This window comes from Symphalangus syndactylus, chromosome 4, assembly GCF_028878055.3.
Source record: "Symphalangus syndactylus isolate Jambi chromosome 4, NHGRI_mSymSyn1-v2.1_pri, whole genome shotgun sequence".
Taxonomy (NCBI): domain Eukaryota; kingdom Metazoa; phylum Chordata; class Mammalia; order Primates; family Hylobatidae; genus Symphalangus; species Symphalangus syndactylus.
The window spans coordinates 163,100,000-163,113,779 of NC_072426.2; the positions used below are offsets into that span (position 1 = coordinate 163,100,000).

Sequence of the window (13,780 nt, forward strand, 5' to 3'; positions counted from 1 at the left end):
CAGGGACAGAGGGAGGGCGGGAGGGAGCAAGGGACAGAGGGAGGAGGGCAGGGAGAAAAAGCGGTCTCCGGCCTCCTGGAGCAACAGGACCCCCGCGCTCCGGGAAAACGGTCAGCGCCCGGCGCGGGCTGAGGGCTGGGCCCACCGCCGCCGCCGCGGCCCGGCGGGGCACTCGTTCGCCCCGGTTCCGTCGCCCAAGGAATGGGCGGTTTCGTCAGAGAGAAAAGACGGACGGGGACGCGGGTTGCCGTCGGGTTTTCACCCACGTCGTTTACCGACCACACATCCCCAGGCCGAGCCCCGCAGCGGAGCGCCAGGCCGACCGCCCCGACCGCCGACCACAGAGGAGCCACACGCAGGACGACTGAAGCCTGATTTCGGATTCCACGTCGCTTGGCCCTCTGCAAGGGGGCCAGTTGCTCACGTCTCTCCGGCCCCCCCGAGGGGCTGACCGTGTTGACGGTTTGCTTCCGGAGCCCTGCGGGCACCCCGAAACATCCAGGGAAGGGTGGAAGAGCGGCATCCTGTCCTCGCCCTCCCTGCCAGCCTCCAAACGGGCCACACTGCAGACTCCCCACGTTGGGGGACACGGGAATCCATCGTCAGGCCATCACGCCGGGGATGTATCTTGCCTCCGGGGTTTCGCTCTGCTCTTCGACGGGAGCCACACACCTGCGTGTGTGAGACTGTCACGGCAACGGCGACACCCACAGGCATTGGGTGTCTTCACGGAGAGGGGGCCTGGAAAACTCAAGACTCACACGGAGGTTCACTTCCACACTCCACTCCACCCTTCCAGGCTGGTTTCTCCCTGCTGAAGACGCGTGGGAGCCCAGGGAGCGGCTTCCACTTCCCGCGGGATCCCTGGAGAGGCCCGCAGAGCCAGCCCCCGCCCGAAACCCACCCCCCTCGCCCCTTCCCCCTCTCCCCCTTCCGCTGCGTCTCTCTGGCCTCCGGCCCCACCCCTCCCACCCAAACCCCCCCACCCCTCCTCTCCCAATCCCCCCCCCCCACCCCACCCACCCACACCACCACGCCCCAGGCATCGGCGCCCTGGGGCCCCTCGGAGGGCGAGGGCGGGCTGTCCCAGGGCTCAGCGGCAGGCAAGAAGGGGTGGAGCCTGCTCTGCCTGTGGGCCTTCATAAGAGCCGCTGGCTGTCTGCGCCGGCCTCCTGGCTGGACCTGAACGCAGTGCGCAGGCCGGCTGAGGAGCAGGGGAGCCCTCCGGCCTCTCTCTGCCCGGGTCCGTCCGTGGAATTCCGGCCGGGGCTCCCCGCGATGGCTCTCCCGACACCTTCGGACGGCACCCTCCCCGCGGAAGCCCGAGGACGAGGACGGCGGAGGAGACTCGCCTGGACCCCGAGCCAAAGCGAGGCCCTGCGAGCCTGCTTTGAGCGGAACCCGTACCCGGGCATCGCCACCAGGGAACGGCTGGCCCAGGCCATCGGCGCTCCGGAGCCCAGGGTCCAGATCTGGTTTCAGAACGAGAGGTCACGCCAGCTGAGGCAGCACCGGCGGGAATCTCGGCCCTGGCCGGGGAGACGCGGCCCGCAAGAAGGCAGGCGAAAGCGGACCTCCGTCACCCCATCCCAGACGGCCCTGCTGCTCCGAGCCTTTGAGAAGGATCGCTTTCCCGGCATCGCCACCAGGGAAGGACTGGCCAGAGAGACGGGCCTCCCGGAGTCCAGGATTCACGTCTGGTTTCAGAACCGAAGGGCCAGGCACCCGGCACCGGGTGGCAGGGCGCCGGCGCACGCAGGCGGCCCGTGCAACTCGGCCCCCGGCGGGTGTCACCCTGCTCCCTGGTCGGTCGCCCCGGCAGGCGGGGATGCTGCCTACGCCGCCCTGGCTCCTCCGGAAGGGGCGCTCTCCCACCCTCAGGCGCCTCGGTGGCCTCCGCACCCCCCGAGCAAATGCCCGGGGGACCGGGACCCGCAGCGCGACGGCCTGCCGGGCCTGCCCGCTCAAGCTGGGCCACAGGGCCAAGGTGTGCTTGCGCCACCCCCGTCCCGGGGCAGTCCGTGGTGGGGCTGGGGCCAGGGGCCCCAGGTCGCCGGGGCCCCGTGGGAACCCCAAGCCGGGGCAGCTCCACCTCCCCAGCCCGCGCCCCCGCCCCCGGAGGGCTCCGCGCGGCAGGAGCAGAAGCGAGCCGTCCCGGCGCCCTCCCCACCGCCCCAGGAGCCCGGGCGCTCGTCTGCCCTGCCCTCCGGCCTGCTGCTGGATGAGCTCCTGGCGTGCCCAGAGTTTCTGCAGCAGGCGCACCCTTTCCTAGAAACCGAGGCCCCGGGGGAGCTGCAGGACTTGGAAGAGCCCGCCGGGCTGGAACCACCCCTCAGCGAGGAAGAATACCGGGCTCTGCTGGAGGAGCTTTAGGACGCGGGCTGGGGACGGGGACGGGGACGGGGACGGGGACGGGGACGGGGTCGGGGCAGGGCGGTGGCCTCTCTTTCGCGGGGAACCCCTGGCTGGGCACGGAGGGGCGTGTCTTCCCTCCGGGCTGACCCGCCTGGCATTCCTGCCTTCTAGGTCTGGGCCCGGTGAGAGACCCCGCACAGCGGAGAACTGCCATTCTTTCCTGGGCGTCCCGGGGATCCCGGAGCCGGAGCCGGCCCAGGTACCAGCAGGTGGGCCGCCTACCGCGCACGCGCGGGTTTGCGGGCAGCCACCTGGCCTCCTCTGGGAGCAGCCCGGGCAGAGCTCTCTTGCCTTTCCGCCACCCCACCCCCGCCCGACCACCGGCGACCCCGCCGCCCCGGCAATGTGCGTCCTTCCCCGGGCTGGGTGGAGACCCCGGTCCCGAGAAACACCGGGCCCGGGCAGCGTCCAGGCCTTCTCTCCCTCCCGGGGCTCGCCCCCTCTGCGCCTCCGCTCCGGCGTCGCTCGCCCACCCGCGCCTCTGCGGCCTCCCAGGAGCTGCCACCGTGGAGCGCCTGGCGGCTAAACGCAGACCCCCGACCCCGGGCACACCCGGGATGCTGACCCTTCCAGGCGGGAGGGAAGGCAGGCACAGACGGAGAGAGGAACCGGAGACCTAGAGGGAGGGAAGGATGGGCGGCGGGACGTTGGAAGGCAGGGAGGGAGGGAGGGAGGGAGGGAGAGAGGGACTGACCGACGGAGAGAGGGAGGCAGTGAGGAACGGAGGGAATGACAGAGGGACCCAGGGACAGAGGGAGGGCGGGAGGGAGCAAGGGACAGAGGGAGGAGGGCAGGGAGAAAAAGCGGTCTCCGGCCTCCTGGAGCAACAGGACCCCCGCGCTCCGGGAAAACGGTCAGCGCCCGGCGCGGGCTGAGGGCTGGGCCCACCGCCGCCGCCGCGGCCCGGCGGGGCACTCGTTCGCCCCGGTTCCGTCGCCCAAGGAATGGGCGGTTTCGTCAGAGAGAAAAGACGGACGGGGACGCGGGTTGCCGTCGGGTTTTCACCCACGTCGTTTACCGACCACACATCCCCAGGCCGAGCCCCGCAGCGGAGCGCCAGGCCGACCGCCCCGACCGCCGACCACAGAGGAGCCACACGCAGGACGACTGAAGCCTGATTTCGGATTCCACGTCGCTTGGCCCTCTGCAAGGGGGCCAGTTGCTCACGTCTCTCCGGCCCCCCCGAGGGGCTGACCGTGTTGACGGTTTGCTTCCGGAGCCCTGCGGGCACCCCGAAACATCCAGGGAAGGGTGGAAGAGCGGCATCCTGTCCTCGCCCTCCCTGCCAGCCTCCAAACGGGCCACACTGCAGACTCCCCACGTTGGGGGACACGGGAATCCATCGTCAGGCCATCACGCCGGGGATGTATCTTGCCTCCGGGGTTTCGCTCTGCTCTTCGACGGGAGCCACACACCTGCGTGTGTGAGACTGTCACGGCAACGGCGACACCCACAGGCATTGGGTGTCTTCACGGAGAGGGGGCCTGGAAAACTCAAGACTCACACGGAGGTTCACTTCCACACTCCACTCCACCCTTCCAGGCTGGTTTCTCCCTGCTGAAGACGCGTGGGAGCCCAGGGAGCGGCTTCCACTTCCCGCGGGATCCCTGGAGAGGCCCGCAGAGCCAGCCCCCGCCCGAAACCCACCCCCCTCGCCCCTTCCCCCTCTCCCCCTTCCGCTGCGTCTCTCTGGCCTCCGGCCCCACCCCTCCCACCCAAACCCCCCCACCCCTCCTCTCCCAATCCCCCCCCCCCACCCCACCCACCCACACCACCACGCCCCAGGCATCGGCGCCCTGGGGCCCCTCGGAGGGCGAGGGCGGGCTGTCCCAGGGCTCAGCGGCAGGCAAGAAGGGGTGGAGCCTGCTCTGCCTGTGGGCCTTCATAAGAGCCGCTGGCTGTCTGCGCCGGCCTCCTGGCTGGACCTGAACGCAGTGCGCAGGCCGGCTGAGGAGCAGGGGAGCCCTCCGGCCTCTCTCTGCCCGGGTCCGTCCGTGGAATTCCGGCCGGGGCTCCCCGCGATGGCTCTCCCGACACCTTCGGACGGCACCCTCCCCGCGGAAGCCCGAGGACGAGGACGGCGGAGGAGACTCGCCTGGACCCCGAGCCAAAGCGAGGCCCTGCGAGCCTGCTTTGAGCGGAACCCGTACCCGGGCATCGCCACCAGGGAACGGCTGGCCCAGGCCATCGGCGCTCCGGAGCCCAGGGTCCAGATCTGGTTTCAGAACGAGAGGTCACGCCAGCTGAGGCAGCACCGGCGGGAATCTCGGCCCTGGCCGGGGAGACGCGGCCCGCAAGAAGGCAGGCGAAAGCGGACCTCCGTCACCCCATCCCAGACGGCCCTGCTGCTCCGAGCCTTTGAGAAGGATCGCTTTCCCGGCATCGCCACCAGGGAAGGACTGGCCAGAGAGACGGGCCTCCCGGAGTCCAGGATTCACGTCTGGTTTCAGAACCGAAGGGCCAGGCACCCGGCACCGGGTGGCAGGGCGCCGGCGCACGCAGGCGGCCCGTGCAACTCGGCCCCCGGCGGGTGTCACCCTGCTCCCTGGTCGGTCGCCCCGGCAGGCGGGGATGCTGCCTACGCCGCCCTGGCTCCTCCGGAAGGGGCGCTCTCCCACCCTCAGGCGCCTCGGTGGCCTCCGCACCCCCCGAGCAAATGCCCGGGGGACCGGGACCCGCAGCGCGACGGCCTGCCGGGCCTGCCCGCTCAAGCTGGGCCACAGGGCCAAGGTGTGCTTGCGCCACCCCCGTCCCGGGGCAGTCCGTGGTGGGGCTGGGGCCAGGGGCCCCAGGTCGCCGGGGCCGCGTGGGAACCCCAAGCCGGGGCAGCTCCACCTCCCCAGCCCGCGCCCCCGCCCCCGGAGGGCTCCGCGCGGCAGGAGCAGAAGCGAGCCGTCCCGGCGCCCTCCCCACCGCCCCAGGAGCCCGGGCGCTCGTCTGCCCTGCCCTCCGGCCTGCTGCTGGATGAGCTCCTGGCGTGCCCAGAGTTTCTGCAGCAGGCGCACCCTTTCCTAGAAACCGAGGCCCCGGGGGAGCTGCAGGACTTGGAAGAGCCCGCCGGGCTGGAACCACCCCTCAGCGAGGAAGAATACCGGGCTCTGCTGGAGGAGCTTTAGGACGCGGGCTGGGGACGGGGACGGGGACGGGGACGGGGACGGGGACGGGGTCGGGGCAGGGCGGTGGCCTCTCTTTCGCGGGGAACCCCTGGCTGGGCACGGAGGGGCGTGTCTTCCCTCCGGGCTGACCCGCCTGGCATTCCTGCCTTCTAGGTCTGGGCCCGGTGAGAGACCCCGCACAGCGGAGAACTGCCATTCTTTCCTGGGCGTCCCGGGGATCCCGGAGCCGGAGCCGGCCCAGGTACCAGCAGGTGGGCCGCCTACCGCGCACGCGCGGGTTTGCGGGCAGCCACCTGGCCTCCTCTGGGAGCAGCCCGGGCAGAGCTCTCTTGCCTTTCCGCCACCCCACCCCCGCCCGACCACCGGCGACCCCGCCGCCCCGGCAATGTGCGTCCTTCCCCGGGCTGGGTGGAGACCCCGGTCCCGAGAAACACCGGGCCCGGGCAGCGTCCAGGCCTTCTCTCCCTCCCGGGGCTCGCCCCCTCTGCGCCTCCGCTCCGGCGTCGCTCGCCCACCCGCGCCTCTGCGGCCTCCCAGGAGCTGCCACCGTGGAGCGCCTGGCGGCTAAACGCAGACCCCCGACCCCGGGCACACCCGGGATGCTGACCCTTCCAGGCGGGAGGGAAGGCAGGCACAGACGGAGAGAGGAACCGGAGACCTAGAGGGAGGGAAGGATGGGCGGCGGGACGTTGGAAGGCAGGGAGGGAGGGAGGGAGGGAGGGAGAGAGGGACTGACCGACGGAGAGAGGGAGGCAGTGAGGAACGGAGGGAATGACAGAGGGACCCAGGGACAGAGGGAGGGCGGGAGGGAGCAAGGGACAGAGGGAGGAGGGCAGGGAGAAAAAGCGGTCTCCGGCCTCCTGGAGCAACAGGACCCCCGCGCTCCGGGAAAACGGTCAGCGCCCGGCGCGGGCTGAGGGCTGGGCCCACCGCCGCCGCCGCGGCCCGGCGGGGCACTCGTTCGCCCCGGTTCCGTCGCCCAAGGAATGGGCGGTTTCGTCAGAGAGAAAAGACGGACGGGGACGCGGGTTGCCGTCGGGTTTTCACCCACGTCGTTTACCGACCACACATCCCCAGGCCGAGCCCCGCAGCGGAGCGCCAGGCCGACCGCCCCGACCGCCGACCACAGAGGAGCCACACGCAGGACGACTGAAGCCTGATTTCGGATTCCACGTCGCTTGGCCCTCTGCAAGGGGGCCAGTTGCTCACGTCTCTCCGGCCCCCCCGAGGGGCTGACCGTGTTGACGGTTTGCTTCCGGAGCCCTGCGGGCACCCCGAAACATCCAGGGAAGGGTGGAAGAGCGGCATCCTGTCCTCGCCCTCCCTGCCAGCCTCCAAACGGGCCACACTGCAGACTCCCCACGTTGGGGGACACGGGAATCCATCGTCAGGCCATCACGCCGGGGATGTATCTTGCCTCCGGGGTTTCGCTCTGCTCTTCGACGGGAGCCACACACCTGCGTGTGTGAGACTGTCACGGCAACGGCGACACCCACAGGCATTGGGTGTCTTCACGGAGAGGGGGCCTGGAAAACTCAAGACTCACACGGAGGTTCACTTCCACACTCCACTCCACCCTTCCAGGCTGGTTTCTCCCTGCTGAAGACGCGTGGGAGCCCAGGGAGCGGCTTCCACTTCCCGCGGGATCCCTGGAGAGGCCCGCAGAGCCAGCCCCCGCCCGAAACCCACCCCCCTCGCCCCTTCCCCCTCTCCCCCTTCCGCTGCGTCTCTCTGGCCTCCGGCCCCACCCCTCCCACCCAAACCCCCCCACCCCTCCTCTCCCAATCCCCCCCCCCCACCCCACCCACCCACACCACCACGCCCCAGGCATCGGCGCCCTGGGGCCCCTCGGAGGGCGAGGGTGGGCTGTCCCAGGGCTCAGCGGCAGGCAAGAAGGGGTGGAGCCTGCTCTGCCTGTGGGCCTTCATAAGAGCCGCTGGCTGTCTGCGCCGGCCTCCTGGCTGGACCTGAACGCAGTGCGCAGGCCGGCTGAGGAGCAGGGGAGCCCTCCGGCCTCTCTCTGCCCGGGTCCGTCCGTGGAATTCCGGCCGGGGCTCCCCGCGATGGCTCTCCCGACACCTTCGGACGGCACCCTCCCCGCGGAAGCCCGAGGACGAGGACGGCGGAGGAGACTCGCCTGGACCCCGAGCCAAAGCGAGGCCCTGCGAGCCTGCTTTGAGCGGAACCCGTACCCGGGCATCGCCACCAGGGAACGGCTGGCCCAGGCCATCGGCGCTCCGGAGCCCAGGGTCCAGATCTGGTTTCAGAACGAGAGGTCACGCCAGCTGAGGCAGCACCGGCGGGAATCTCGGCCCTGGCCGGGGAGACGCGGCCCGCAAGAAGGCAGGCGAAAGCGGACCTCCGTCACCCCATCCCAGACGGCCCTGCTGCTCCGAGCCTTTGAGAAGGATCGCTTTCCCGGCATCGCCACCAGGGAAGGACTGGCCAGAGAGACGGGCCTCCCGGAGTCCAGGATTCACGTCTGGTTTCAGAACCGAAGGGCCAGGCACCCGGCACCGGGTGGCAGGGCGCCGGCGCACGCAGGCGGCCCGTGCAACTCGGCCCCCGGCGGGTGTCACCCTGCTCCCTGGTCGGTCGCCCCGGCAGGCGGGGATGCTGCCTACGCCGCCCTGGCTCCTCCGGAAGGGGCGCTCTCCCACCCTCAGGCGCCTCGGTGGCCTCCGCACCCCCCGAGCAAATGCCCGGGGGACCGGGACCCGCAGCGCGACGGCCTGCCGGGCCTGCCCGCTCAAGCTGGGCCACAGGGCCAAGGTGTGCTTGCGCCACCCCCGTCCCGGGGCAGTCCGTGGTGGGGCTGGGGCCAGGGGCCCCAGGTCGCCGGGGCCGCGTGGGAACCCCAAGCCGGGGCAGCTCCACCTCCCCAGCCCGCGCCCCCGCCCCCGGAGGGCTCCGCGCGGCAGGAGCAGAAGCGAGCCGTCCCGGCGCCCTCCCCACCGCCCCAGGAGCCCGGGCGCTCGTCTGCCCTGCCCTCCGGCCTGCTGCTGGATGAGCTCCTGGCGTGCCCAGAGTTTCTGCAGCAGGCGCACCCTTTCCTAGAAACCGAGGCCCCGGGGGAGCTGCAGGACTTGGAAGAGCCCGCCGGGCTGGAACCACCCCTCAGCGAGGAAGAATACCGGGCTCTGCTGGAGGAGCTTTAGGACGCGGGCTGGGGACGGGGACGGGGACGGGGACGGGGACGGGGACGGGGTCGGGGCAGGGCGGTGGCCTCTCTTTCGCGGGGAACCCCTGGCTGGGCACGGAGGGGCGTGTCTTCCCTCCGGGCTGACCCGCCTGGCATTCCTGCCTTCTAGGTCTGGGCCCGGTGAGAGACCCCGCACAGCGGAGAACTGCCATTCTTTCCTGGGCGTCCCGGGGATCCCGGAGCCGGAGCCGGCCCAGGTACCAGCAGGTGGGCCGCCTACCGCGCACGCGCGGGTTTGCGGGCAGCCACCTGGCCTCCTCTGGGAGCAGCCCGGGCAGAGCTCTCTTGCCTTTCCGCCACCCCACCCCCGCCCGACCACCGGCGACCCCGCCGCCCCGGCAATGTGCGTCCTTCCCCGGGCTGGGTGGAGACCCCGGTCCCGAGAAACACCGGGCCCGGGCAGCGTCCAGGCCTTCTCTCCCTCCCGGGGCTCGCCCCCTCTGCGCCTCCGCTCCGGCGTCGCTCGCCCACCCGCGCCTCTGCGGCCTCCCAGGAGCTGCCACCGTGGAGCGCCTGGCGGCTAAACGCAGACCCCCGACCCCGGGCACACCCGGGATGCTGACCCTTCCAGGCGGGAGGGAAGGCAGGCACAGACGGAGAGAGGAACCGGAGACCTAGAGGGAGGGAAGGATGGGCGGCGGGACGTTGGAAGGCAGGGAGGGAGGGAGGGAGGGAGGGAGAGAGGGACTGACCGACGGAGAGAGGGAGGCAGTGAGGAACGGAGGGAATGACAGAGGGACCCAGGGACAGAGGGAGGGCGGGAGGGAGCAAGGGACAGAGGGAGGAGGGCAGGGAGAAAAAGCGGTCTCCGGCCTCCTGGAGCAACAGGACCCCCGCGCTCCGGGAAAACGGTCAGCGCCCGGCGCGGGCTGAGGGCTGGGCCCACCGCCGCCGCCGCGGCCCGGCGGGGCACTCGTTCGCCCCGGTTCCGTCGCCCAAGGAATGGGCGGTTTCGTCAGAGAGAAAAGACGGACGGGGACGCGGGTTGCCGTCGGGTTTTCACCCACGTCGTTTACCGACCACACATCCCCAGGCCGAGCCCCGCAGCGGAGCGCCAGGCCGACCGCCCCGACCGCCGACCACAGAGGAGCCACACGCAGGACGACTGAAGCCTGATTTCGGATTCCACGTCGCTTGGCCCTCTGCAAGGGGGCCAGTTGCTCACGTCTCTCCGGCCCCCCCGAGGGGCTGACCGTGTTGACGGTTTGCTTCCGGAGCCCTGCGGGCACCCCGAAACATCCAGGGAAGGGTGGAAGAGCGGCATCCTGTCCTCGCCCTCCCTGCCAGCCTCCAAACGGGCCACACTGCAGACTCCCCACGTTGGGGGACACGGGAATCCATCGTCAGGCCATCACGCCGGGGATGTATCTTGCCTCCGGGGTTTCGCTCTGCTCTTCGACGGGAGCCACACACCTGCGTGTGTGAGACTGTCACGGCAACGGCGACACCCACAGGCATTGGGTGTCTTCACGGAGAGGGGGCCTGGAAAACTCAAGACTCACACGGAGGTTCACTTCCACACTCCACTCCACCCTTCCAGGCTGGTTTCTCCCTGCTGAAGACGCGTGGGAGCCCAGGGAGCGGCTTCCACTTCCCGCGGGATCCCTGGAGAGGCCCGCAGAGCCAGCCCCCGCCCGAAACCCACCCCCCTCGCCCCTTCCCCCTCTCCCCCTTCCGCTGCGTCTCTCTGGCCTCCGGCCCCACCCCTCCCACCCAAACCCCCCCACCCCTCCTCTCCCAATCCCCCCCCCCCCACCCCACCCACCCACACCACCACGCCCCAGGCATCGGCGCCCTGGGGCCCCTCGGAGGGCGAGGGCGGGCTGTCCCAGGGCTCAGCGGCAGGCAAGAAGGGGTGGAGCCTGCTCTGCCTGTGGGCCTTCATAAGAGCCGCTGGCTGTCTGCGCCGGCCTCCTGGCTGGACCTGAACGCAGTGCGCAGGCCGGCTGAGGAGCAGGGGAGCCCTCCGGCCTCTCTCTGCCCGGGTCCGTCCGTGGAATTCCGGCCGGGGCTCCCCGCGATGGCTCTCCCGACACCTTCGGACGGCACCCTCCCCGCGGAAGCCCGAGGACGAGGACGGCGGAGGAGACTCGCCTGGACCCCGAGCCAAAGCGAGGCCCTGCGAGCCTGCTTTGAGCGGAACCCGTACCCGGGCATCGCCACCAGGGAACGGCTGGCCCAGGCCATCGGCGCTCCGGAGCCCAGGGTCCAGATCTGGTTTCAGAACGAGAGGTCACGCCAGCTGAGGCAGCACCGGCGGGAATCTCGGCCCTGGCCGGGGAGACGCGGCCCGCAAGAAGGCAGGCGAAAGCGGACCTCCGTCACCCCATCCCAGACGGCCCTGCTGCTCCGAGCCTTTGAGAAGGATCGCTTTCCCGGCATCGCCACCAGGGAAGGACTGGCCAGAGAGACGGGCCTCCCGGAGTCCAGGATTCACGTCTGGTTTCAGAACCGAAGGGCCAGGCACCCGGCACCGGGTGGCAGGGCGCCGGCGCACGCAGGCGGCCCGTGCAACTCGGCCCCCGGCGGGTGTCACCCTGCTCCCTGGTCGGTCGCCCCGGCAGGCGGGGATGCTGCCTACGCCGCCCTGGCTCCTCCGGAAGGGGCGCTCTCCCACCCTCAGGCGCCTCGGTGGCCTCCGCACCCCCCGAGCAAATGCCCGGGGGACCGGGACCCGCAGCGCGACGGCCTGCCGGGCCTGCCCGCTCAAGCTGGGCCACAGGGCCAAGGTGTGCTTGCGCCACCCCCGTCCCGGGGCAGTCCGTGGTGGGGCTGGGGCCAGGGGCCCCAGGTCGCCGGGGCCGCGTGGGAACCCCAAGCCGGGGCAGCTCCACCTCCCCAGCCCGCGCCCCCGCCCCCGGAGGGCTCCGCGCGGCAGGAGCAGAAGCGAGCCGTCCCGGCGCCCTCCCCACCGCCCCAGGAGCCCGGGCGCTCGTCTGCCCTGCCCTCCGGCCTGCTGCTGGATGAGCTCCTGGCGTGCCCAGAGTTTCTGCAGCAGGCGCACCCTTTCCTAGAAACCGAGGCCCCGGGGGAGCTGCGGGACTTGGAAGAGCCCGCCGGGCTGGAACCACCCCTCAGCGAGGAAGAATACCGGGCTCTGCTGGAGGAGCTTTAGGACGCGGGCTGGGGACGGGGACGGGGACGGGGACGGGGACGGGGACGGGGTCGGGGCAGGGCGGTGGCCTCTCTTTCGCGGGGAACCCCTGGCTGGGCACGGAGGGGCGTGTCTTCCCTCCGGGCTGACCCGCCTGGCATTCCTGCCTTCTAGGTCTGGGCCCGGTGAGAGACCCCGCACAGCGGAGAACTGCCATTCTTTCCTGGGCGTCCCGGGGATCCCGGAGCCGGAGCCGGCCCAGGTACCAGCAGGTGGGCCGCCTACCGCGCACGCGCGGGTTTGCGGGCAGCCACCTCGCCTCCTCTGGGAGCAGCCCGGGCAGAGCTCTCTTGCCTTTCCGCCACCCCACCCCCGCCCGACCACCAGCGACCCCGCCGCCCCGGCAATGTGCGTCCTTCCCCGGGCTGGGTGGAGACCCCGGTCCCGAGAAACACCGGGCCCGGGCAGCGTCCAGGCCTTCTCTCCCTCCCGGGGCTCGCCCCCTCTGCGCCTCCGCTCCGGCGTCGCTCGCCCACCCGCGCCTCTGCGGCCTCCCAGGAGCTGCCACCACGGAGCGCCTGGCGGCTAAACGCAGACCCCCGACCCCGGGCACACCCGGGATGCTGACCCTTCCAGGCGGGAGGGAAGGCAGGCACAGAGGGAGAGAGGAACCGGAGACCCAGAGGGAGGGAAGGATGGGCGGCGGGACGTTGGAAGGCAGGGAGGGAGGGAGGGAGGGAGGGAGGGAGGGAGAGAGGGACTGACCGACAGAGAGAGGGAGGCAGTGAGGAACGGAGGGAATGACAGAGGGACCCAGGGACAGAGGGAGGGCGGGAGGGAGCAAGGGACAGAGGGAGGAGGGCAGGGGGAAAAAGCGGTCTCCGGCCTCCTGGAGCAACAGGACCCCCGCGCTCCGGGAAAACGGTCAGCGCCCGGCGCGGGCTGAGGGCTGGGCCCACCGCCGCCGCCGCGGCCCGGCGGGGCACTCGTTCGCCCCGGTTCCGTCGCCCAAGGAATGGGCGGTTTCGTCAGAGAGAAAAGACGGACGGGGACGCGGGTTGCCGTCGGGTTTTCACCCACGTCGTTTACCGACCACACATCCCCAGGCCGAGCCCCGCAGCGGAGCGCCAGGCCGACCGCCCCGACCGCCGACCACAGAGGAGCCACACGCAGGACGACTGAAGCCTGATTTGGGATCTCGGGGTAGGAATGTGGTCAGACAGCTCGCTCTGAACCAGTAATAAAGGGTGGGCATGTGGGAACCCAGCCACTCCATCAGCATGACGGCCTGGGGTTGTTTGTGTGGCCTCATTCTTTTAATGAGGTGGGCATGGGATATGTCGCAGGGACTAGGCAGGAATCAAGCCCAGTGTCTGGTAACATGCACTGACCCCTATGTAGAAGGGGATTAGGTCGTGGGCGCTGGGCCTGTGTGCTCAGGACAGTCTCTGCAAAGGCACAGATGGTGTTTGTGAAGTGGACCTGGGTAGACAGGCCGGTGTTCACAAATGCTGTTTCCCCCAACTGGCAACCAGTGAGAAAAACGCCTGAGTGAAGGTCTTACCTGCCTCAGTCTGGAGAGCTGGTGCTCTCTGGAAAGGTGGCTAATGTGTACTGTCTGCTGTCTCCCTGTCTGCCACTCCAAAACTTCAGGGCAAAAATAATCCAAGATTGTCAGGATGAGCCTGTTGAGGGTGGCACCTTTTGGGACAGGCTCTTCAGCCTGGCAGAGTCTGCTCCCCAGGCTTCTTGGGGAGCCTGGACTGCAAAAGCCTGCTTTGGGGAAGCAAATGAGAGATGTGTGTGTGAGCTGGGTGCCGGGCAGCATGCACAGACAGTGCTCTTCTCCCTGGCTCTTGTAGAACTTGTCCATGGCTTGTGTGATGGTCTCTTGGTAATTCCCACCCCCCCCCCCACCCCACAGATAAGATGAAGTCAGCATAGCCTGGGGGT

At 70.6% G+C, this 13,780-nt stretch overlaps 4 protein-coding genes across 4 annotated transcripts; all 4 read left to right on the plus strand.

Annotated features, from left to right (window-relative positions):
- Window positions 1-1,052: 1,052 nt before the first annotated feature.
- Window positions 1,053-2,373, plus strand: LOC134736431 (double homeobox protein 4-like protein 2). Its single transcript, XM_063637793.1, has one exon. The coding sequence runs from the start codon at window positions 1,279-1,281 to the stop codon at window positions 2,371-2,373; it is 1,095 nt and encodes a 364-aa protein (XP_063493863.1). The 5' UTR covers window positions 1,053-1,278.
- A 1,837-nt stretch (window positions 2,374-4,210) lies between these two features.
- Window positions 4,211-5,531, plus strand: LOC134736432 (double homeobox protein 4-like protein 2). The gene has a single exon (XM_063637794.1). It carries the CDS (start codon window positions 4,437-4,439, stop codon window positions 5,529-5,531), a length of 1,095 nt encoding a protein of 364 aa, XP_063493864.1. The 5' UTR covers window positions 4,211-4,436.
- A 1,882-nt stretch (window positions 5,532-7,413) lies between these two features.
- On the plus strand, window positions 7,414-8,689 carry LOC134736543 (double homeobox protein 4-like protein 2). The gene has a single exon (XM_063638483.1). It carries the CDS (start codon window positions 7,595-7,597, stop codon window positions 8,687-8,689), a length of 1,095 nt encoding a protein of 364 aa, XP_063494553.1. The 5' UTR covers window positions 7,414-7,594.
- Window positions 8,690-10,527: 1,838 nt separating this feature from the next.
- LOC134736544 (double homeobox protein 4-like protein 2) lies at window positions 10,528-11,848 on the plus strand. The gene has a single exon (XM_063638484.1). The coding sequence runs from the start codon at window positions 10,754-10,756 to the stop codon at window positions 11,846-11,848; it is 1,095 nt and encodes a 364-aa protein (XP_063494554.1). The 5' UTR covers window positions 10,528-10,753.
- The last annotated feature ends 1,932 nt before the right edge of the window (window positions 11,849-13,780 follow it).

What these genes read in the sequence shown, in the direction of transcription:
- LOC134736431 (XM_063637793.1), top strand. Translation starts at nt 1,279, where the DNA reads ATGGCTCTCCCGACACCTTCGGACGGCACCCTCCCCGCGGAAGCCCGA.
- LOC134736432 (XM_063637794.1), top strand. Translation starts at nt 4,437, where the DNA reads ATGGCTCTCCCGACACCTTCGGACGGCACCCTCCCCGCGGAAGCCCGA.
- LOC134736543 (XM_063638483.1), top strand. Translation starts at nt 7,595, where the DNA reads ATGGCTCTCCCGACACCTTCGGACGGCACCCTCCCCGCGGAAGCCCGA.
- LOC134736544 (XM_063638484.1), top strand. Translation starts at nt 10,754, where the DNA reads ATGGCTCTCCCGACACCTTCGGACGGCACCCTCCCCGCGGAAGCCCGA.